General features: G+C 42.2%; 1 protein-coding gene across 1 annotated transcript in view; it reads right to left on the minus strand.

The window, feature by feature from the left end:
• NUBPL (NUBP iron-sulfur cluster assembly factor, mitochondrial) overlaps window positions 1-25,703 on the minus strand; it is a 133,348-nt gene that overhangs the window by 54,451 nt on the left and 53,194 nt on the right. The window contains exons 5-7 of the mRNA XM_060262063.1: window positions 23,162-23,201; window positions 22,976-23,066; window positions 3,888-3,981 (exon numbers count right to left, since the gene is read on the minus strand). Coding sequence (XP_060118046.1) covers window positions 3,888-3,981; window positions 22,976-23,066; window positions 23,162-23,201 — 225 coding nt within the window. The remainder of the gene's footprint in view (window positions 1-3,887; window positions 3,982-22,975; window positions 23,067-23,161; window positions 23,202-25,703) is intronic.

A 25,703-nucleotide genomic window follows, 5' to 3' on the forward strand; every position in this document is an offset into this window, starting at 1 on the left:
ACCAAGTCGTGTACCACGTCTGTTACCTTGGGTGCATCTGAGGTGAGGGTAACGTTAAGTGCAGAGGCCATGTTGGCAATCAAGTCCAAGTATGTCTTTGCCCCTTCGGAAGGTGACAAATCCGCGGGCTTGGCGATATCCGAGGCAGGGGATCCAGGGGACATCGATTGTATCGAGTCCGATGATTGTGCGTCGGATTCGGCATCCGAGTCAGGGTCGGGTGCCGGTGGGTCCGGTCTGGTTGGAGTCGTGCTTTTAGGTCTGGTTGGACTCGTGCCTTTAAGCTTAGAAGTCGAAGTGGAAGGAGTCGGAGATGGCTGTTTTGTTAGTTGCTTACTCCGTTGGACAGGAGTCACTTCCTTGGATTGGTTCCTGTGGTAATCGGTACGGTACCGAGAATGGTGGTAGCCGCAACAAGCATGGGAATCCATTGATGGAGACCTCGAAGCGTAGTGGCGTCGTCTCGGGGACATAGATGGAGACCGAGACCTCGGGTTGTAGCGATAGCGGTCCCTCCCCCTACTAGGGGATCTCTCCGGGAAACGCGTACGATGGTACCGATGTCTCTCGATGCTGGGAGACCTGGCTGGGAACCGATGGGTATCAAAGTACCTATAAGCGTCATGTCTGTATTGGATGGGATTCGACATATCGCGGAACGATCTAGGGTTGATGTGCTGTTGAGTCCACTGCAGCGGGTCTCGGATCTTCTCCAGCGAAGGGTCTGGTATGGATCCTTGTAGAGAAGGGGATCGGGACGGAATCGGAATAACCTCTTCCGTCTGCTGATGCGGTGATTCCGTAATCGGAGTGGTCACTTCCTGGGTATCGGTTCCAGGTGTGGAGGGCTCACATTGTCTGTCAGGCTCGTGGGCTGTTTGTTGTTCCGAAGATTTGTTCGAGTCGGTAGGTTTTCTCGAGTCCTTCGGGTCGGTAGATTTTTTCGGGTCCTTCGGATCGGTAGGTTTCCTCGAATCCTTCTGGCCCTTCGGATCGGAGTGCTTGTGCTTCTTAGTGTGCTTCCCACTTTTCGTTTTAGTAGACGCGGCCGTTAGCTCTGACGTTCTCGCACCGTCGCCGACTTTCGCGGCATCGCCGGGCTTATGCTTGCTGGGAACAATGGCCACTGAAGCTGCCGACCGTGCGCCGTCTCCTTGGGGAGTCAGGAGGGGAGGCGACTTACTCACAGAAGAAGATTGAGACATTTCAGGGTGAAGCACAGACTCCATAAGATGGCTTCTTAGTCTAGCGGCTCTGTTTTTGCGCGCCTGTTTGCCGAATTGAAGGCAATGCGCACAGGCGTCCACTTTATGGGTTTCTCCCAAGCAGAATAGGCAAAGCGAATGTCCGTCTGAGGTAGGGATTTTCGCCCTACAACGCGAACACCTTTTAAAGGTTATTTTACTGTCTCTTCCTTCCATACGCCCGGGGTGGGGGTGGGGGAAGGGAGGTCTGAGGTAGAAGCGGGGAAGATATTTATGCTTTTTTTTTTTTTTTTTTTTAGAGAGTATAAGAATATAAGAAAAATAGCGAGGGAAATAGAATGAAGAGGAAAAGTGAAGAAAAACGGAGGCTAGACGTTTGAGGTAAACGAGGAGCGCAGCGAGGTAAGACTATCCCGGGCGGCGGTTGGAAAGAAACTGAGTGGGTGGGGCGCCTCCCTCTCGCTCCAGGCATGCGCAGTGGATGCCTGCTCCCCAGAGCGAAAGGGAGTGCGCGCCAAAAATAACGCCTAGGCTAGCTTTTAAAATCTCCGAGGTAGGGTTCGTCCTGACGGGAAAACCCATGTGTGGGACTGCACAGAGACCACGAAGAAGATCTCTACTGTCACCTTCTTAGGGTTGTTCCCTTGGGGGCTACCAGCATTTCTATATGGGGCAGACTGGCTGGAATCAAACACTAATTTCATGAAAGGGAAAATTCACTTGTAGATAAAAACCGTCAGCTGCAAAAAAGAAAAACATACAGTTGAGCAAGAATAGCTAGCAGTTCTCAAGTATGGAATCAAATACATTGAAATATAAATGCTATCTCCCTTTCCAAAAGGGCTGATTCACATGTTACAGTTTCCATCAGCAGACACCAGGTTGCCATGATGACTTTGGGTCAGACATGCATCTGGAACTGGACGTGCTGCAAACTGAAATCCCAGGCACAAGTGGGCCTAATTAGAATCCCTGAGATGGAAAGAGAAAGGACTTCAGCCTCCTTCAGTTTTCCTACCTTGGAGCATTCATAGGGGGTGATATTTGCTCTGCTGGGGAACTTAACTATCAGCACCTGTGATACAGTAGGGGTAAACAGCAGTTCTGCTGGACCATCCCAGGTCAGAAAAACAATGTGCATGTGTGTGGAGGAAAATGGAAGCCCCTTCTCCTCACACACCATGGTTCAATTCCAAATGGGGTCTGTGTGCAGCTGGGAACTGTTCCCAGTTGGGGCATGCAGAACACACCTATAGAAATTCCATTCAGCAGATATACACGTACATAGTACACTGAAAAAGCCCTAAGTCAAAAGCATCACTCTCCACTCAGCAGTATTAGAGAGTGACAGGCAAAATAAACTAATAGCAGCCATGCCAGTTCTCAACTCTTTCTATGCTTGTTCAGTACAGACCCCTTTGTAGCCATGTTTCTCTCCTCCCTAGTTCATTGAAGAGCCAGAAATACTGTTCTTCCTCCTTCCTCCACCAAAGAGCTAGTTTGGTGTAGTGGTTAAGTGTGTGGACTCTTATCTGGGAGAACCGGGTTTGATTCCCCACTCCTTCACTTGCACCAGCTGGGATTGGGTCAGCCATATCTCTGGCAGAGGTTGTCCTTGAAAGGGCAGCTTCTGGGAGAGCCTTCTCAGCCCCACCCACCTCACAGGGTGTCTGTTGCCGGGGAGGAAGACAAAGGAGATTGTGAGCCGCTCTGAGACTCTGAGATTCGGAGTGGAGGGCGGGATATAAATCCAATATCATCATCATCATCTTCTCACAATCTCTGAAGATGGTCTATTGAAATTACCTACCTTCCATAACAAAGAATTCTTCCTTCCTTTCTTTAAATTCCTCCTATGTTATCTGGTGAAAACTTCCAGCATATTGGATCAAGATGATTGCAGAAAATTAAATGGTTACAAGATTTTGGGCCAATATCAAGGAAACCGTATTGTCTTGCCGCTTACACACCATTATATAACAATTGCCATTCTCCTAGCCAGGCTTTGGTAGCCACATCTAACTGGAAAGGCTGCCTTAAAATAGCCTCTGAACATCAGAAGACTGCAAAATAAATATTTTTATTCCAAGCTCTTACTTTTTTCACAAGCTTCCTCTGAGATGTCACTTTTGCACCACTGTAAAGCTCCACTAATGAAATGCATGTCTGTCAGCAGAATGGAACTTTATCCCTTGCCCCTGTATACAGCCTAAAAGGCTTCCTAAAATGTTTGTCCTAGGAACAGAGAAAAGAGCAAGAGTGCAGTAGCACCTTAAAAATTAACAAAATTTGTGGCAAGGTATGAACTTTCATGAGTCACTGTTCACTTCTTCAGTGTTCACTTCAATTTGGTAAATGAAAGCATGAGCAGTGACTCACAAAAGCTTACACCCTGCCATAAATTTTGTTATTCTTTAAGCTGCTACTGGACTCTTGCTCTTTTCTACTGCTACAGATAGACTAACCTGGCTACCCATCTTGAACTATCCCCTAGGAACAGCATATGAGGGGAGTTGGAGGACTGCACAGGGAGGAAGGAAATTCACAAACTTCCCCCTACCATTAGTAGAAATTTACTGAAGACTGTAAGCCATTAAGTTTCCATTTTTCCTAACATAATATTGAACATTTTTTTCATTTCCAGTTGCTTTAAAAATTAATAAAATCTAAATCACCAGTTACCTGCAATTGGGATATTCTGTGAGATTGACAACTGTACATCCCCTGTTCCCGGAGGCATGTCAATTACCAGATAATCCAGTTGCTGCCAGTCAACCTAGAAAAAATGTAAATCAAGTTATAAAGACAAGCATCTTAATGAAGAGGAATATATAGTTCAAACCTACTGTAGTCTTCAACATGAATGCAAATGATGTTGATGAATCAAGCAGCTATAAACTGCTGCTATCGGTTTCCAGGCTTCAAGAGATGTTACCATCAGCATAGGCAGTAATCCAGCAGAAGATACCACATTTCTGGCAGAAAACAGTGAAGACTTCAAATTTCTACTGATGAAAGTTAAAGCAGAAAAATGCCAAAGCAAGATTACAGCTGAACATCAAGAAGACAAAAGTAATGACATGGGGTGTGCACACACACACACACACACACAAAATCGGTATTTTTTGGGCTCAAGTATACCAAACCCAAAAATACTGATATAAACCAATATTTCTGAATCCAAACATTGGTATGACATTGGGATTCAGGGGAAAATTGGCACTGCTGAATTTATTCAGCTCCTCATACCTCCCTTTCCCCCCCTGAGTCCTCTGCAGCAAGAATCAAGAAGGCAGCAGTCTCTTTAAATACCTTCGCTTTACTCCAAGTTGTGTGCTGCAGGTGTGACACAGGGAGGGAAGGGGAGGTATTTAAAGTTTAAATAGCTTCCCTTCCCTCCTTGAGTCACACCACAGCTGCAGCCCACATCAGGAAGAGAAGGAAAGCAGAAAACTTCCTCCTAGGAAAGCCAATGGAACCAATGACCTGTTGGGCTGATCAGCTTCCCTGCTTTGCTGCTCCCTGCTCTGAAGTGGCGTGAGCAAAGCAGAGGGGGCTGAAAATCTTCCTCCCTCCCTCCCCTCCACCAGCCGTCCATGGCAAGTTGGCTGAGGGGAAAAAAGATCAGGAAGTCATGTTTAAATGCCCCCCCCACCTTCCCCAGCTGGCATGCCACGGCAGGGAAGACAGATGGAGAGGCATGCCTTGCCTTCACTCCCCCAGTCAGGGCAGCTCAGGGAGGAGAAGCAATGGTCAGTTTTCATCCCCTCTGCTTGAAACTGACCCATTCTCCCCTCCCTTCTCCTGCTGGCCCTTCATGGCAGGTGGCTGAGGAAGGGAAAACAGATGGGGAGACATGTTTAAATACTCACCTTACCTTCCCCAGCTGGCCTACTGTGGCAGTGTGGCTGGGGAAAGGAAGACAACTGGGGAGGCATGCTTTGCCTTCCCTTCTTGAGCTGGGGCTGCTCAGGGAGGGAAGGCAATTGCCAGTTTCAGTCCCTTCCCTTGGAAGCCGAAGGAACTGAAACTGACCCACTCTCCCTTTTCTTGGTGGACCGGTTGGGGAAGGGAAGATAGAACAGGGAGGCATGCCTTACCTTCCCTCCACCCAAATAAAAGCCAGATAAGATTGGCAGCTTAGCAGTAGCTGAATTCGATTAGAGACAGGATTTTGGAGAGTATTTATTCAGTTTGGCTTATGCCCCAGGTAATGACTGCTGGAGAATTATACAACTCTAACTGAAATTGTTCAAGATTTTCTATTCCTTAGCTCCATCACCCAAAGGGAGGCTACAACCAAGAAATCAGAAGGAGGTTGACAATGGGAAGAGAAGGCAAAAAGGTAATAGAAAAGATCCTTAAATGTAAAGATGTGGCACTGGTGACCAAGATAATTGGAAAGTGATGCTTACTGTGGACTACCGAAAAGACAAATAATGAGTTCTAAATCAAATCAACCCTAAACTCTCCCTAGAAGCTAAAATGACTGATCTGAGGCTATTGTGCTTTGGTCACATTATTAGAAGATAAGACTCACTGGAGACAAGAATAATGCTAGGAAAAATTGAAGGCAGTAGGAAAAGAGGAAGGCGCAACATAAAATGGATTAGCTCTAAAAGGAAGACAGGGCCTTCAGTTTGCAAGACTGAGCAAGGCTGTTGACAACAGGACCTTTTCTATGACATTAATTCATTGGGTTGCCATAAGTCAGAAGTTACTTGATAGCACTTCACACACTTCACACACACACACATAGCAATCCAGCCCTCTGAAACCAAACTAACACTGAAGACCAATAGACAGATAATGCAGAGTACATAATCAGAGACATGACTCATGGAGATCCGTAATATTAATCACAGAAACAAGGTTCAATGGTTATAGCTACACATCCTGCTACATATCCTGCTAGTGAAAGCAAACAAATCACAACTTTATTCACTACCATTCTTACAAAATGCAAGCATTTTGAAGCCAAAGACATTTTCTGTCTATGTCCTAAAGTCTGTTGTTCAGTCGCACAATCGAGTCCAACTCTTTGCGACCCCATGGACAAAGTCACACCAGGCCCTTCTGTCTTCCACCATCCTCCAAAGTCTGCTCAACTTCATGTTAGTTACGGTACATCAGTAATGCTGTCCAGCCATCTCATCTTTTGCTGGCCCCTTCTTCTTTTGCCTTCTGTCTTTTCCAGCATCAGGATCTTCTCCAGTGAGTGCTCCCTTCTCCTAAAGTCCTAAAAGTCTACCATCCATTTATTTTTGAACAGGTCAAGTTCAAATTCAAACCCCATTTACCTTCACAAATATGGCAATTTTAAGAAAACCAAATAAACCACAATTAAGGAATACCATTTTTAGATCATAGCAAAACTCTGAGACATGTGTATTCATCTTCAGTGTACTGATTAGCTGATTTACATTTGTTACTCAGGTTCGGGGGTTCTCAAATTCTTTCTTCAAGAACCTCCCAGGAAAAAATGCTGTTGAGTCACCAGTGGCGCAAGACCACATAAGAAGTCCCAGCAGTAAATGGGAGCTACTGGATTTAAACATGATGCTAGCGAGACCAAGACTTCTGCCAGTGACTTTGGACAAGCTTGCTATCTCATTTAAAAAGTACTACAATCAGGCCTCAGATTCAGTGGGAGCTCACAGGAGCGCAGCTCCTGAACCTTTCTGAGAGTTCCACCTCCTTGTCCATTGAATTGTATGTGCAGCTGCATAACAATCCCTGGATGAGCTCCACCACCTATTTTTCTACAAAACGAGCCCTGATTACAACTCTTGCAAAGCTACTATGTGTTTAGATAACTTGCTGGAAGCTCATAACCCTTGCAAATATTGTGCTGATGTGCTAAACATTATAGCTACTTTGCAAGGACTGCAGCACATTTTAAATACTGTGCTGAGCTTGTGTAAAGTTGCATGGTAAAGTTCTTTGTCTAGTGAGCAACACATTTAAAATCAGATACTTCCTCGTGGATGAACTTCACATAATCTTTGTTTAACATGACAGTTATGTTTTTAAAATTAGATTCTAAAAAGTGTTGTCAGAGAAGGGAAAGGAAGCTTGACACTTTATATATAAACAGATCTTGCTACGCTGGATTCATCTATATTAATATACACAAGTACACTCTATTCTCTTAATCAGTGACAGCATCTAAAGTAACAGAAAAGGTGTTACAAACATTTTATGCTATAATGCTGTACTAGTCACTGCTTTAAATGGTTTTCAAAAGTGATTGCAATTTATAAGGCCTTGGGAAATCTATCATCTGTTGCTGAATTGTCTTTGCAAAACTACCCATGCTTAAAGAGTCATTGGCTAGCATTTTGTTTTTGCAAGTATATATGATCAGGCTGATCTTTTAAAATAAATCCAACAAAAGAGTGTTGTTGTTGTTTTTTAAAGACCATATTCAGAAGGATGCTTTTCAGTAGTTAAATAGTACTCAGCCACTGGGTTCCCTTCTACATTAATCTTATCTCACATTCCCAAAAAGGAGCTCAAGAGCAGCATTGACTGAACCTTTGGTTACCTGTTCCTTACTTCTCTAAGCAGCAAGACATTCCAAAGGCATTTTGGAAGAAAAAACACCACACTATTTTCAGGGAAGAGTGTATTTACTTTGAAAATGCTAGAACTTAGCCATTAAAGAGATTCTAAAACTGGAAGCAAATAGGGCACTAATAGAGGCAAAGAGACAGTGGACCCAGAAAGACCACAACATCCTGAGCCTAGTGGTGATTCATCCAACTCACAGCTGTCCCTTCCTTTCTGTCTTTTCCAGAATCAAAACTCTCATTTATTTGCATACAGACACAAGTGCAGCCTTTCCCTTTATGGGAGGAGTGGCAGAAGCAGCCACCAGCCTCCCACTGATTTAAAGGGCCCACTGATCAGCTAATTGGTGCACCCTTTAAATCATGGGGGGGAAGGGTGGTGGGTGCTCCTGCATGCCCCTCCCATGCAATTTAAATCATGCAGGATGAAGAGGGGCATCCCCAGCCTCTCCAGATGTCTGCTCTCACCTTCATGGTCTCCTCCCCCTATGGTCCCTAGCTATGGTGCTGAATTCCACGACTTCCTGGGTAAAAAACCCCCAATTGCTTAGAATGGTTGAAAACAAAAAAGCACTGTGTACCTATATTTCTTTACCTTCAAGGAATTTACTCTGCCCCATTTTTATCCTCACAGACAACCCTGTGCATTATCCTGAGAGAAAGTGAGTGCCCAAGGTCAGCTGGTAAGCTTTATAGCTGAGCAGAAACTGAGAAGTGATTTATATGATCTAAGTCCAATGTTGTAGTCACTACACCATATTAGTTTAAGGAAGCAGACGGACAGCTTTATTGAGAAGCTTTTGAGGATTTGCCTGACTTACAGCCAGCTGTCTGTAAGAACGAAAAGCAAATATAAGATGAACAGTTCACACCAACCCCACCCTTTCACTGAGTGACAAACGCCAGAAACTTCCAAGTACTGCAAATTAGGTGCTCTTTTATTTAGTCACACTACGTTATCACCATGAAGTGTCTCCCATGAATCAATTAAGCCTGCACTGCTACTCTAGTGCAAACTATATGGCTTGCTTGTTCACCCAAGTCTCTCACCCAAGTTGCCTCTCTGTTTAAAAATGCCATAGTCCTTGTAGACCCTCTGCCAGCCCCTCTTTCAAGGCCAGTTCTTTCTCTGGTACGAAGGTCCACAGCTATCTTCTCCACTGCTTCTCTCTGGAAGGCATGTTTTTCTTCACCCCCTCTGTTAATGTCCAGGTCTGAGGTTTTCCAGCTGTCTTCTTCAGCTGTCTTTCACTGCAACATTCCTGTTTCATGCTGCCTCTTGGACCTCCATCAGCTGTCACATCCCTCTCTTGTCTGGTCCTCACTCCTTGCAGACACACTTCAGCTCCATTCTCCTCCTCCCCCAAATTTTAGCATCTCTCCCTTTTATTTCCTTGCCTCTCTGCCTCCAACCTGTTCCTAATTGTTCCCCTCCCACCTGGGCTTCTGTGCTAATCTGCTGGCTATTCCCTGGTAAACTGCTACATAAAATGATTTTAGCATCACCAAGGGTCCCAGTCGATGTTAGTAAGAATCAAATTAGTACACCATCACTAATCTTATTTCCAAATCCATATTTTCCCTCTTCTTGTGAATATATATTCATGTCAGTGGGATGCTATGAGCTAAAAATAATCTACCACATTACCGCCCTATGTGGATGAGATTTGTCTGAAGATGGAAAGTGCCACAGAGCGCTGATCCAACAGGTAAATATAAAAAGCTTGTAATTCTTACATATTAAGTATGCCTGCAATGATCTCAAAAGATAGGCTATCAAGTTCTTCTGTTAACTCTCAAGAGATAAGCAAATAATCTTTTTTGCGAGAGAAGACATAGGAGCTTTGAAACTTCACAAAGTATTCTGAGGCTTTATATAATTAGATATGGATGACAAAGATATATTAAGCATAAAAAGATAGCATTAGTAAGAAAGCTATGCCTCTTCAGAGAATATTTTTCACTAACTATGGTTTTATTGGATACTTGGCTACATGTTCACTGTGTGAGATAAAACCACAAGTAAGTTGTTCAAATATTTTGGTTTATCTTGTTTATTTTGGATAGACTTATATCCTGCTTTTCTCCCCAGTGAGGCCCAAAAGCAGTTTATATTTCTTATCTTCAGTCCCTCCTACTCTTATGGAAATTCACTGTGATGGCATTGTCTCCTTCACCAGCCATGCCACACACACACACCCTTTCCTTTTATCTTAAGAGGGTACAACTAACCAACAGACACTGGTCTTTTTCCGACAAATATTCAGGTATAGTCACTGTCCACTAACAGGCTCCTTCTGTCATTTTCAGACAGTCCCATTTTAGTAACTGGCTGCTACCAGAATACTTTTACCTTTTCATACAATCCTACAGCTGTCTTGATGGTGAGGCATGCCTGAGGCGTTGTTGACTCAGATTGCTTCCATCCAGTTTTCAACCTCTCCTTCCGGATCTGAATTGCTACATGGATTGTGTAAAATGTCCCACAGTACTTCCTGGAACAACAGGTTTTTTGCACCCTTTTTCACCGGGCTTGCAATCTTCCTTTTTAAAAACATTCTACTGGGAAGCGCTATAGCACTGTATTGCATGGTGGCACTATTCTGCTGCCCTGCTTCAGCACCGTAGCGCTTCCGATAGCACAGTGATTCCCAACCAGGGTTCTGTGGTACCCTGGGGTACCGCAAACACTTCCTAGGGGTACCATGAGATGTAGATATACTGTGACACCAGCCAACCCCCCACACCTGCCATCACCCTCTGACCAGGCTGGCCAAGCACAGAGTGACTCCAAAAAACACATGCACGCAAGGCTGGCAGCGCTGCCATATGTGCATGCAAGGAGGCGCTGCCTGGCCCCACCTCCTCAGTGTCCTTTTTGTGCATGCTGTGCCTGCCGCTACTGCTGCTGATGCCTGATGCCTCTGCCCGTTTTTTGCTGTGCCACCAGACAGATCACCAGGCTGTTTTCCTCCTCCTCCATCCCTCAGACGGATGGCTGGGCTGCGCCACCGACCCTGTATGGCCAAGGACCTGTCTATCTAAGGAACCACCTTTCCCCATATATACCCCAGAGAACACTGCGTTCAGGAGGTCAAAATCTGTTATCCATCCCCGGACCAAGGGAGGCCAGACTAAGCTCTACACGGGCTAGGGCCTTCTCAGTGGCAGCACCGATGTTATGGAATGCTCTCCCATGAGAGCCCTGTGGAACCTCTCCCAATTCCGCAGGGCCTATGAAACCAAACTTTTTCGACAGGCCTACAAGAACTAATGTGGGAGGAGGCTGCCACTGCTATGTCGCTGAACAATATTATCTGTAAGACAACTAACAGAGTAACAAAGGAACAGAGATATTGATAAACCGACTATGTTATAAAATCTTCCTTATAGCATCTAATATTCAGTTTTTTAAATTGCTTATATATGTTTTTATTCTTTTATAATTGTAATTTAAATTGTTTTTATCATGACTGTTAGCCACCCAGAGCCCGCTTGCAGAGTGGGCGGCATATAAATGCATGCCATTTGGGGGGCCGTCTCCTGCATTTTTTGCTATTTATTGGCACTCAGGTCACAAGTCTATCTCTTAACAGAGCACTGGATACCTTGGATCATTAGTTGGCCTTTGCTGGGATTTGTAGTGTGTCCTCTACATTTTTTAAATATTGTATTCTATACTTCCATATTATTTTTATCAATTGACTGTCCCTAAATATACGGCTTTTCTGTTGATTAGGTTAAATGCTTTTTCCACTGCTGTTTGCTGGGTGGATTCCAAGGAGTAGCTTATTCAGGTAGACTATATCCTTCTGGATCAGATGAAACTGAAATGTTGGCTCATATCTTCTTTGCATGCTAGTGGCCCCTTCAAGAGACTTCTGAATTCTGCCTATGATTGCTTCTGGTGCTGCTTCAGTTCCCCTGGCTTTTTGGCTAGCTGATACTGATTTTGGCATAACATTGGCTGTGGCAAAAATTTTTACTGCAGTGGCTTCAACATAAGGGTGGAATTAGATGGTAGGTTTAACATCACCCCAGAGTTGGAAACGACTGGTGCTTGCACAGGGGACCTTTCCTTCCTTAATGAGATTTACGATATACAAGACCATTTGATCACTGGACTATTTAAAAGATTCAGGAATGCATGGCAGGAAAAAAAATGAAACACAAGATGATAAAGCAAGCTACATGGCAGAAAATCTTAAACTAGTCATCTGTATTGGCTTTCTGTCTGTAGAAAATATGGGTATATAATTTTAAATCATAGATTTAATTTTTTCCTCTGAAACAATCTACCTGCAAGCCCTGTAGATAAAAAACATCCTGCCAGATCATAGGAAGCCTATCAATCTTTACATGCTGGATCTGTTCTAAGAACTGTGTCTATATGCAAATAATTGTTTGAACAGGAATAAATTAGCTAAGTTTAACACAACCTCATACTAAAAGGAATCTTCTTTTGTAAATAAACAAGTGAGTGTTGGTTACAATATTATACCAGCAACACCCATCATATGTCAACCACTGTGCATGTGCGGAAATGCTAAAATGTTCATTACTTCAGAGCGCATAGTGTTGTGAAACATTTCAGATGCTGAAAATGTAATTGTGCTTTGCTTAAGAACAGCATTCATCTTTTTAAAAAAGATGTTTCTTGACATTTACTGTTAGAGCAATGTAATTAACTGCTACATGGTTCTACATACTTCCTCCCCCACCAATTCAGAAGCATCATCACTGCTTCTTTATAAATTGTTTTAATCAATCACTATGTGTGTGTGACAAATAAAAAATAAAAAATTAGGTATTCATAATACACATTCCAAGTATTATGGAAGTAGTTTATTTAAGAATGCTCTGTGAGAACACAGTCTTCAATGTGTATTATTTGAAGACTTAAGAAAGAGAAACTGCTAATTATATTTTTGAAGCAAAGCTTTATGAACATGTAACCTTTATTTCATTCAAAGGCAAACTTGTAGTTCTCCAATCAAGCATCATGTGATGGACTGCACTTTTTAAAAGCTTAGAAGTGCTGTGTAAACAGACAGAGGACTGTGAATGGTCAATTCTTCACACACCCAGAAAGTCTTGAGTGATAGGCTGCTCCAAGAGATCTGATTGTTAGCATTAGCTGAGCAGAGAAAGACTTCTGAACCAGATGCTGAGACTAATTCAGTCTGATTCCAGCCCTAGATGAGAACAGTCAAGTACTGACAATTTTGGAATTCAGCCCTGACAGAGAGCAGTTTAACAGAGGCAAGAAATGGGGGAAAGTTGACAAGGAAGTTTGGGAAGTAGGTAAAGACTTTCATTTGGGCAGAGAAAAGAGGATAGATCTAGAGAGAGAAGAAAATTCTCTACCCAGTTAAACTCTAAAGAGTGGTCTGGTGTATTTTGAAATTGCCTTTAGAGGTCTTAAGAGTTAGTTAAAAACTCAAGATGACTCCATACAGTTTCAAGTCAAGAGACATTCATTACTTGCCTTTGTGTCACAACCCTGATATTCCTTGGAGGTCTCCCATCCAGATACTAGGCAGAGAACACCCTGCTTTTCTGAGATCTGTCAAGATGGGGCTACCCTTGGCTATCCAAGTCAGGGCTTTTTTCCCTACCCTGCTAATTTCCAATGGTCACATAAATCACCTCCGAGATTTCTAAAGGTTTGCAGAGGTAGTAAATGTTTCATGAAATCATTACATATTTATGAGTTTTGCCTGCAAGTAATATAAATAGTTTCTATCCAGACCTGACAATTTTTTAGTCAGGAATGTTGGAGTATTCAGGTGGACAGAAGTTAGACTCTAGTTCCTTTCCCATTTTATGACCAACAAGATTAGGACAACAAAGAGCTCCCACCAAGTAATCCTCCCAATTATGTAGACAAGACAGCATTAAGAAGTGAAAACAAAGAATCTAATGCTTCTTATTCCCAAGAGCTGTACCAAACAACACTGAAGGGTGCCATTTGGCTGAAAAATAACATTCCATAGCTTCTAACTTCCTTCAAACACAAATCTCAACCCCTGTTTAACTGTGCTCAGGAACCAGACAATATGGACTAACCTAAACAATTTGTATGCATAAAGTTGTTGTTTTTTTCAAAACTATTGGTTACATCCTACCACACTAGTCTCCTAAGTGAGACATTTCTGTCTTTCACTGGAAGAAGACTGCATACTTAGTGAAGCAGAATAGTAGGCTATTCCCCTATAATGTATAATTTGCTTTTTAATTATTATGATGCAGCTGTTTCTCAGGGAGCTGATCAACCTCATGCCCAAATACACACTGCATAGTAATGCACCAGATTGGGGGCTGACTCTCAACCCAGGACCACATGATGTAAGCCAAAGGGACAGCTGGCCACTCACCTCTGTGCTGCCAGGTGCCCTGTGATGCAGCCATTCTATTTCCTACGACAATGTACTTAGCGGTAGATTTAGAAGTGTGAACAAGGAGAAATGGACAGAAAGGGGAGACAACAGGGGCAGAAAGGACTGACTGGGGACACACTTTAATGAGATCATCTGCACATCTCCCACTGTTTGGAAAGTGAAGCAAGTGGGCTCAATTGAAAGCAGTTCAGAGTGACCACAGTGACTAAACAGGTCTGGGTTGGTGAAAACTCTGGTCCCATTATGTATGGAGACAGACCAGCTCTAGTAGGCGAAAAGTAAAAGAGAAGCAAGCAAAAGTAGAGGAGAAAGAAACCCCTGTCTCAGTAAAAGAAGAAAAGCTGGTTTTTATACCCTGCTTTTCTCTGCCCTAAGGAGTCTCAAAGTGACTTAAAACAGTGCTGTTAAACTCCCAGCCCACAGGTCACACCCGGCCCACCGAGGGCTTCAATCAGGCCCATGGCAATTTTTTCCACCCTCCTTCCCCTCCTGACTTCACCATTTGAAGCTCAGAGGCTACTGAGGAGGTTTTCCAGCTCCTTCTGCCTTGTCTTTGCCTGGAAGCTCTTCTGGGCTTGCAAAGAAAATGCAGAATGGATTTTCCATTAAGGATTCTGCACCCAGATAGACTGGTCTATCTGGGCTCAGAGACTTTAATGGAAAATCCATTCTGCATTTTCTTTGCAACTTTCAAACTTGCAATCAAGCAGTTTCAGTTTTGCAGAGTTTATGCCCTGTTGAAGCTCTTTGCAAATAAAGGGCTGACGCTTTGAGCTAGCTTGTCTCTGCTGAATGGACCTGAGAACTGGTGCCTAGTGGGTACTCTAACCTGGAAACCCACAGTCAAAGCGGGATATTACACTGGAGAGCCATTATCAATCTAAGTAGATAAGGAGGGTGGGGGGAGAAGCTTGCAATTGTTTAATGTACTGGTTAAGTGCATGGAGTCTTATCTGGGAGGACCAGATTCCCCACTTCTCTGCATGCACCTCTCCATGCACCTACATGATGTGACCTTGAATCAGTCACAAGTTCTCACAGAGCTGTTCCTCTCAAAAGCAGTTTCTGCAGAGCTCTCTCCACTCCACCTACATCACATGGTGTCTGTTGTGGGGAGGGGAAGGGAAAGGAGATTGTAAGCTGCTCTGAAACTCCTTTGAGTAGTGAAGGAGAGGGTATAAATCCAAACTTTTCCTCTTCTTCCTGGCAATGTCCATCAATATTATTTTATATGACAATTATGCACAACAAAGTCTCAACAAAAGAAAAGAAGTTCCGAAATTACCCACAACCCAATATGGGAAATTAAATTTCCTCATGCATCTCAAAAAGCCTTTGAGCTTTGAAAAGTAATGAGAAGATAAATCTACTCTCTAAATGTTGTGTGACACATTAATGCCTTTTGCTTTCTTGCTTATTGCAATAATTCTCACTTGTTAAACACACTTAAAAGGGATAATACTTAATTTTTTGCCTGAGAGATCCCAGTAGCAAGCTAAACACTGTATAAAATCCAAACAGAAATTCATCACTGGAATGTAACGCCAATGCACTTTACCTGTTATTTTCCATATAATCAAAACTGAAATGAAAACTCTGGCACTTCTGTTTTTGATCAGTCAAAGCTCCCATTATCAACTGTGTGTTAGTATCAGTCACATAATATCGTTAACTTAGCAAATGCTAATGTGATGGCACCATATATCATTCGTAACACAAAAGGCATTATCACCCAAATCTGAAATGCACGTGTTGAGTACATCTGTTATTTCAAACATATTAGGAGGGAGAAGCCAACATTATGCTCCTATGGTATAAGCTACGGTAAGTGTATATAACTTAAGGTAAAGCATGACACATTACCATTCCATCTAGAACACATTACATACATTTGTTTCATAGCACAACAAAGATACATCGATGTATATATCTGCTACTCTATGGGGAAAAGAACAACCATCTTAATTTTTAAAAGTATGTACAACTGTCAAGCATTGCTCTTGTTGAGTTTAAATATCGAAGGAATTGTGACATTTACACACCAGAGAAACAGAAAACCATATTTTACAGTAGAGCCACATCTGATCTGACCATTTAAATACTGCAATTATGGACAAAGTTGGCCATTGTAAATGTCATGCTTTACCAGTAAGTAACATAAATAGAGATTAAATGCATTTACTGAAGGCTTTCTACTGGAAAATCTCAAAGCTAACAATGATAGTCAGAGTCTTCCCATTGATCTCTTTAAAATGCTGTCTTACAGGTAAACTGAAGCATTTATTGAATCTAATACTTATAACATGTACCTTGAATTCAGTGAAATCATTCCTATTGCCTACTGTTCTAAATAGTTATTCTATGCAGCATGAAACTGTAAGTCACAGATAACTTAAAATATGGTGAATAGAAAGAGATGTCTTCATTTATAAACCCCCCTGCCCGTCCCCCGCCCCCCCAAAAAGAGGCTCAAGACAGCTAAGGCCTATGAATTAGAATCCTCCTTAGTGTTAACCACTATTATGTTGATGTAAGTGTAGATGACTGGAGAAGGCAATGGCAAACCACCCTGTAAAAAGTCTGCCATGAAAACGTCATGATGCGACATCACCCCAGAGTGGGAAACTACTGGTGCATGCACAGGGGACTACCTTTACCTTAAATATTTACATGGTGGCCACCTTGGAGAAAAGAAAGTACATATGGTGCCAATCTCTACTCCCTATTTCGTATACAGAGGTAGCAGATCCCCAGTGCACCAGTCCTGAATAGAAAGCCTCTTATTTCTTTCAATGGACTGTGAAATAATTTAATTGGGGTATCTCAGTAATGCCTATCTTGTTCTGTAGTATTCTTTCTAAAACACAGTCAACATCTAGTTGAGACTTGCTTTTCTGAAGTAGAATCCTCAACTGATGGTGGAAGGTTAATTCGCACCCAACCTATGGCAACCCCATCAGGTTTTCAAGGCAAGAGATGATCAGAGGTGGTTTGCCATTGCATGCCTCTGTGCAATTACCCTGTTGGTCTCCCATTCAAACACTAAACAGGGCCAAATCTGCTTACTTCTGAGATTGGGCTAGCTTGGGGTGGAATCCTCAACTATGCTTACTTAAAATACACGAAGAACATACATTTTCCAGATATTTTAATTATAACAGGCAATAATTTATTACAACAATCTGCTTTGAATATTTGCAGCACCTAATTATGTTAAATTTTAAAGAAAGAAAAATGAACATATAGCTAATAGATGACATGACAAACCATGATGGAAGAATAGATTTTATATCCTGAAACTGACTGTAAAGGCTATTTTACAGTATTGCCTTTTTTATGTAGAAGTCTATGAATCTCTTCTTCTGGATGCAATAAAATGCATTAGGAATATTAGATCTGACCAAGTTAATTACCTTGATATCTTTATTTAATATTTTATACCTTTGCCTCAATGTCTGGAAGCCCCTTCATTCAATATATTATATTATAAAGCAGGAGTAAGAAGGTAATACAGGCTCATACATCGCTAGAGAATGAGAAGACAACCATTTCATCAGATTTTTGTAACCCAAAAACTACAAAGATAGACTAAACTACAAACTACACACAAACACATAAAGCCCTGCACACATACACACATTTAGATATAACTACATATTAATAATACACACACTTGTATACCCACACTCACAATATAAAATTAATTGGTTCTAATAGTGCAATCCTTACCAGTTACCCTTGCAACAGTGTGAAGTCAATGGGCTTAAAGGTAAAGGTAGTCCCTTGTGCAAGCACTAGTCGTTTTCAACTCTGGGGTGATGTTGCTTTCACATTGTCATGACAGACTTTTTTACAGGGTGGCTTGCCATTGCCTTCCCCAGTCATCTACACTTGGGTTTAGAAGTGTGGGATTCTGCTTAGGACTGAACTCGTAAATTTCTGAACATTAGCTTAACTTACGTTGCCCTGTGCAAAGTCTGAACATAGATTCATTAACAATTTCATAAAATCTCAAACAGCAGAAAGTTGCAATATCTCATATTGCAGGGATTCAGATATGCCATTCAAGAGATCTGATAATTGTTTATAACATTAATTGCCCTAAGGTTTGTCAGCAATGGATAACTCTAGCAAGATCTATAACGCATTTAAAAACACACATACATAAAGTTGTACACTTTGTTAGTCACTTATAAAAGCTACCTTAACAATTCCCCTTTGTCTTTACAAGGATTTACATATTTCTTTTTTCTTGAAAAGAAAATTCAATTTATCTTCATGCAGGATTAAGGGGTTCCTATTTCACACACAAAAGTGAAATATCTGATTGGGGACAAGTCCTTGCTAAAGCTTTCTACAGTTGCAAACAAAATTCCAGTGTCAAAGAAAATCATTAACAGCACCTGTGTCAAGGGACTACATTTTTTCTCAGCCACTATAATACAATTGCATCTTTAGTTGCTAGGTAACAGGCAACTCAGTATATACTACTATAAGCAACATATACAAGAGAGAAACTGCCATCTGCTTCCCATTTGGGAATTCCACTGACTAAACCAATAGTGCAGCTACTGCAAAAAAAAAAAAATGGAGTCATACTTGGTCTCTAAGGACCTAGTTTGCTAGTGAAGCAGCTGCTGACATCAGCGACCCACCATTTTATGTGTTAGAGATATAGTGACTTTGTAAGTATATAGTGACCTTGTAAGTATTCTAATCTACCTAAATATTATCAGAAACCAAAGATTTTGCTCAGCATTATATTTATGAATAATTCTGGTTTGTTGCACATATAGTGTCCAACCATAAACTTGAATTCACCAGAAATTTCTACTAACAGAAAGGGTTTCCAATAGTGAAACTTTCTTACCTTCTCCTTCTGCAGCCCAAACTGCTGCTCATGGGGGACAGAGGATTCCCAAGAACAGCTTGAGTGGGAAGTCAGACATCTGCTTCAATAATAATAATAATAATAATAATAATAATAATAATAATAAACTTTTATTTGTATCCCACCCTCCCTGCCGAAGCAGGCTCATGGCGGCTAACAGACATGGTATACCATGATTTACATAAAACAATTTTAAAATACAGTTAGTACATACATTTAAAAAACGGTTACATAAAAGTTAAAAACTACAATAAATTAAGGTGCTATGTTCAAGGAGAAAGAACTAGCAAAAACTATTGTTCCCTCCCATCTCATCCTCCTCCATTTGTCCATGACTGGGAGGGAGGGAGAGGGAGAGATGGAGAGAGAGAGAGAGCCACCCTAAGCCTGCTTCGGCGGGGAGGGCGGGATATAAATTAAAAATTATTATTATTATTAATGACTGCCGCTTCCCATATGAACATGCCTAATCACTACGATCATCCACGAAGGTAGGACTTGCAAAACACATCTTTTCAAACAAAATTTGAAAATGCAGAACAAATTCTGTTCTAAACCACAGATATGTACCAGCATATCTGGGTACAGAGTTCAGAGTTTGGGGAAGGGAGAGGCCTTAACAGAATAAAATGCCACGGAGTCCACTCTCCAAAGTAGCCATTTTCTCCAGGAGGACAGATGTCCAGAGTTCAGCTGTAATTTGGAAGGGGGAGGTCCTACCTAGAGGTTGGCAACCCAAGGCCAGGACGCAACCTCTGGTTGCCATCTGATTTGAATGACAAGTAGGCCTGACTCAACAGCAGCTACCCTATGAAATCCAGTGTGGTGTAGCTGTTAGAGCTTCGTAAGAGGGTCTTTCAAGACCCAGGTTCAGATCCCCATCTTATTGTGAAAGCTGACTGGGTGATTCTGGACCAGTCACACACTTTCATCCTAACCTACCTCACAGAGTGATTGTGTGGATAACAAGGAGGAAGAGAGTATAAAGTAAGCTGCTTTGTCCCCAATGTGGAAAAAGGTACAATAATAATGAAGTACATTAAGAATAAATATACCTGAATATCGGAGACAGAAAAACGGTAGGTTAGTGAATGGCTAAGGAGAGAATGTGGCAGGGAGGGGCTATCAGGATTGCCAAGAGAAGAGGTTAAGATATTCCTAGAAATTTGGGGGGAGAGGCTTTTGGGGGGGGGGCTTGAGGAAAGGAGGTATCTCAAAGGGTTATAATGCCATTGATGCCACATCCATTTTCTACATAGGAACTAGGATTGCCAACAATGGAGGATTGGAGATCACCCAGAAGTACAACTGCTTTTCAGGTGACAGAGAGCAGTTCCCCTGGAGAAAATGGCTGCTTTGGAGGATAAACTCTGTGGCATTGTACCCCATTGAAGTCCCTGGCCTCCCAAGGCTCCACCCCTAAATCTCCAGAGAGTCAGTTTGATGTAGTGGTTAAGTATGCAGACTCTTATCTGGGAGAACCGGGTTTGATTCACCACTCCTCCACTTGAAGCTGCTGGAATGGCTTTGGGTCAGCAATAGCTCTTATAGGAGTTGTCCTTGAAAGGGCAGCTGCTGTAAGAGCTCTCTCAGCCCCACCTACCTCACAGGGTGTCTGTTGTGGGGGGGGGGGAGACAAAGGAGATTGTGACCGCTCTGAGACTCTGAGATCCAGAGTATAGGGCAGGATATAAATCCAATATCATCTTCTATCTTCTCCCAGGGATTTCCCAAACACAATTTGGCAACCCTAGGGGGAATTGATCTCTGTAGTAGGGAGATCTGTTGTGATTTCAAGAGATCTCCAGCCCCCACCAGGATGTTGGCAAGAACCCTAGAAAAAGGGAAGAGACCACGATGGCTTTCAGGAAAACAAAAGAATAAATAGTGGGGGAGGAGGAATTGAGATGCCTCCGCAAGTCCTTGTGGGTTCCAACTTGTTATTATCGTCCATAAAAATCTTCATACTATACATTTTCCTTAATAATTTCTGTCATTCAGAAAAAAATAAACATTTCATAGGAGTTCTTTCAGAGCTTCCAACTGGAAAAATTGAGGGGGCTCCCCCCTTCAGGACTCTATTCCAAACCATAGCTGATTACTGATTTGGAAGGCAGGTAGAACACACCAGTTTCTGATTTAAATATTACAACAAACTAGAGTTTACAGCAGAAGCATTTCACTTACTTACTGTGTCTGATGGGAAACACCGCATAAATCATAGGATTCTTAGGCCCATTCCAAAAATTATAGATTGTGCTAATCCAGCCATTGACAGAGTACACACACTCACACACATACACAAAAGCCAAGGCCCGTAGCAAAGAGGGGAAGGGGGCGGTCCCCTCTATTAAACCCCCCTTCACCTGTAGGGCCCCTCCGTTCAGTACCAGCTTGTACCCCCCCACACTGCGCCACCCACCCGCTGCCCCCCTCAGTCATCACGGCAGGGCCCAGGCATGGTGCGCTGTGATCACGTGCAGGGGGGAGGCGACAGGAAGGGAAAGGAAGGGTGAGTGGTGGTAGTGGCGGTGGCGAGCCAGTGAAGGAGGCACAGATGGCGGGCAGCACGCTGTGGGGGTGCAAAGGGAAGGAAAAGGAGGGGTGGGCCTTCATCAGGTGGGTTGGAGGGAGGGAGGGGGGAGGCACTGCAGAGGGGGTGGGGCCGCCAGAGCCGTGGGGAGATCGAGGGCCACCAGAGCAACGGCGGTGGAGAGAGGGGGGCCACCAGAGTGGGGGCCCCCTCTACCCAAAATTTTATTTCGTGGGCCCCCCCACCTGAAATTTTCTGGTTACGGACCTGCAAAAGCCAAAGCCTGGATTCTTAGTTTCAGTCATTTGGAAGGAATTAAAGCTGTAATTAGCCCTTATGGAAGACATAACCACAGCAATTGCACATCACCTTTTCCATAGTAGCAATTGTGTGTGATGATTACAAGTTAGTCTCTCTGTTCACCATTCCATTGATCACTACTCATGATGGGGGAAAGTGCCCCATAATGAAGTCAAATTATCTGTTTTCATATATTATTGGTTAGGAGATGGCACAAGGCTTTACTGTAACATCCAATTCCAGCAGTTTAAGGGTACAGATACTGTTTAAAAACATAAATTGTTGCTCTCAGTCATTCAATCTCAGTCATATCTTTAGGACCACCTCTCCCCACATGAACCCCCCCCCCCCACCAGGCTCTGAGATCTGCTGCTCAACATCTTCTCATAGTTCCAGGTTCTGGACACCCAGTTAGCTTCAACAAGGGCCAGGGCCTTTTCACTCTGGGTCCCTACCTGGTGGAATGAGCTCCTGCTGCAGATCTGGGCCCTGTGGGACTTATCAGGGTTGTAAGACTGAGCTCTTCTGTCAGGCTTTTAATTAATCCAGCAGGCGTCCTTTGAAAGTCATCACTTCCCCGAGCATTTCACCATTATGGTGTTGTGTTATGCTGTTAGCCATCAGCCACACGCCGATTACCGCCTGTCTGTAAGATTGTTTACTGTGCTGCTCTTGTTTCATAATGCCTGTCTTTATATTATTTTAACTTTGTTGTTTTATTGTTGTAAGCTGCCCTGAGCCCGCCTACAGGATAGGGCAGGATATAAATCTAAAAATTAAATTAAATTATGCTACATGTTGCTGTCTTTCTTTAACATGCTCTTATATGCCGGTTTTTTATGGTACTAGAGTGTCAGACTAGAACTGGTAAGACTTAGGTTCCATATTTTTAACATGGCAGAAGTTCCCACACAGGTCTGTCACTTTCTCTCTAACCTGCCTCACAGGACTGTTGTGAGGATAAAATTAGGGAGCACTATGTCCAAGAGCACTGAAGTCTATGCAGAAAACGTGAGATACAAAGCAATGACAGCCAATTTTTGTAAAAAAAATGTATTTTCATAACCCCTTACCTGCCTCAGCAGTTTCTCTACAGCTGACATCACCATGAGGCCTCTCCAGACAATAGGTGCAGTTTCTTCTACCAAGAAACCCATAGACATACTGGAGGGGGTAAAGCAAATATATATATTTTCCCAATTTTCCAATATGACAGAATCAGTAAACAAAGTAAACACAAAATAGATTAGTTTGCTTACCATGCAATTCCATAATTGACAAGAGGTCTCATTAAGTTCTCTACAATGGAAATATTTTTTAAAAAAAACTCAGTTATTTCATGTTCATACATATTTAAGCTACCTGCACTGCATGTTTAGATATTCAAGTCAACTATAAGAAGAACATGTCTTCTTTTCAAAATGCTCCAATGATTCTACTGTAAAGCCTAACCCCAATGCAGACATAAATGTTTAATCATGGTTAATTCACCAGAGCAAATAAACCATGGTTGAGATTTCAAATGTACAGTGAAGCCACTGTTTACCTTGTGGAAAGGAGCCACTGGAGGTACCAGCAAGACCTGCTTGCCAGCTTCAAGCAGAGCAGCTAGACAGGAAAAAGAAATTACCTTGATCATAGTTTGCTGGATGATCAATCAAAACAACTGAATTCAGTAATGGTAAGGTGTATAGTTTCAGTGATGCAAACAGACCTTCTTATACTGGCACTTTGTGGATCTCTAGCTCTGAACTTTAATGTAGTTTGGCTCTTAAGCTATAAAAGGTCATTGATCTCTTAACAGTTCCCCCTTGAGAAATCTTGTGCTTCTAGCATACTATACCAAGCAGCCTGCATTAGGAGGCTGAGACTACTAACATGTTTAAATGAACTGACAGAACAAAAGTCAAAAGTCACAGTATGCTAATTTGCTATGCAATCTCTGCCATATATGTATGGACTGGTAAATTCCATTTCACTGTATCTAAGGAAGTGTGCATGCACACAAAACCTCATACCTTGAAAAAACTGTGTTGGTCATAAAAGTGCCACTGGACTCAAACTTTATTCTGCATCAAACAACATTCTCTTGCTCCAGGGAGAGATTATACTGCAAGCTTTCAGTATTTTTCATTTAGTACTTTTGCTCAACACTAGACAGAATGAAGTTAATGGAACCTTATCTCACAGTACTGTACCCCTTTTCTCTCGTACTTGTGTTTTCTTCAGTACTGGATAATTTTATCATTTCTGAGTAAAGTCAAACAGAAACTGCAGTTTATCAAAACAATCTTCTTTATGAGTTTAAAAATTTTCAACCAAATCTCTGAGCCAGTGCCATTCATGTATTTGTTAAACAGTCCCTTAGACTTTAGTGAGGTTTGTCAATGCAGTACAGTACTACAGACAAAATATCATTATCTCTAATGGCTTGATTGTCACTTTCGCTGCAATCAGTATGATAAAACATGAACACAGAACATTTAAAGAACATCTGCAAGGTTCTATTAAAAGGAGACTGTATACAGTTAATGCACATCTGACCTCTGCACTTGCCAAATGGTTTAGTTTATAAGCGTCTTTTGCCTGTTCCCAACTTGTGCACACTGGGAGCAGAGCCAACTGCAAGATCACTAGTTGTGCTGCGTGCACAACAGGAGTCAGGCTGTTCATTCAAAGCTATCAGATACATTCAGGCAAAGGAGCAATGACTGGCTGTGTAAAGCATAGTTAACTATTCTAAAGAGATGTCACGGCTGAATTCCATACCATCTTCCCCAAATTGCACATACCCCCTACTTTTTGTTCACAATTCAAAAATACAGGAGGAAAAGTATAACAATACATGAGGAAAAGAACAGTAATATGCGGCTGACATTTGGAAGTTGGTTCTTTTTTTGACAGTTCCCATGGCTGAAGAGACTAACCACAGTTCAATTTTTGAAGTGGCTTGCCTTTTTTGCAGTATTAACTATTTTTTTTTAAATGTTGCCAGTGCAGCCAGTTCTTGCTTGCAGGTGTAAATAACCTTTTGCATTGTTATTGTAGCACCATTAAATAGCCAGGTGCCATTCAACTGGTGCAACAGCCAGTCCTAGGACAGAATGGTTTTCTATCTATGGAAGGGAGGATATGTCCCAGATAGCTTCCCATACTATTCCTTCCTCCTGATCTACTGACACACAGCACAGTAGAGGGGATGGCAAAAAAGACTGCAATGAGAAGGTGAGGAGGCTGCTTCCATTTACCATGACTTTGCTTGCACTGCTATTTTAACAACTGTAGGCTGGAAATGGTGAGTGCAATTCTCAATAGTTCATGATTACAACTATTAATGTCTCAATTCTAAAATTACATTTCAGCATACAGGTACTGAGCAGCTACTCTCCCACACACATTTAAAAATAAGACTGCAGCAGTTAAGTAGCTGTTTCAAGCTCACACAGAAGGTAAAGAATCCATGGCTTCACGAACACAAGCTTTTTGTAGAGCTGAAATGTTAGTTCAGATTTATCGCCACTCAAATCATTATTATACACCTCCTCACTTCTTCATGTCTCATCAGGAAAGGCACAAAAGACTCTCGCTGCCAAGGCAAATGGTATCATTTGCCATAATACCCATCAAAGCAGAGTATTGTAGCATATGCTCTTATTACATGAAAGATGCAGATATTGTAAGGGATATTTAGGTAACATAGGTTTAAGTAATTTAGGTGATATAATGTTGGCAGAAGGTGATTAAGAAGAAACCTGCCCTCTGCCTTTTTTAAATCAAAGTGGTAATCAGATATGATTTCTG

This window comes from Heteronotia binoei, chromosome 21 (assembly GCF_032191835.1).
Source record: "Heteronotia binoei isolate CCM8104 ecotype False Entrance Well chromosome 21, APGP_CSIRO_Hbin_v1, whole genome shotgun sequence".
In the NCBI taxonomy this organism is placed as follows: Eukaryota; Metazoa; Chordata; class Lepidosauria; order Squamata; family Gekkonidae; genus Heteronotia; species Heteronotia binoei.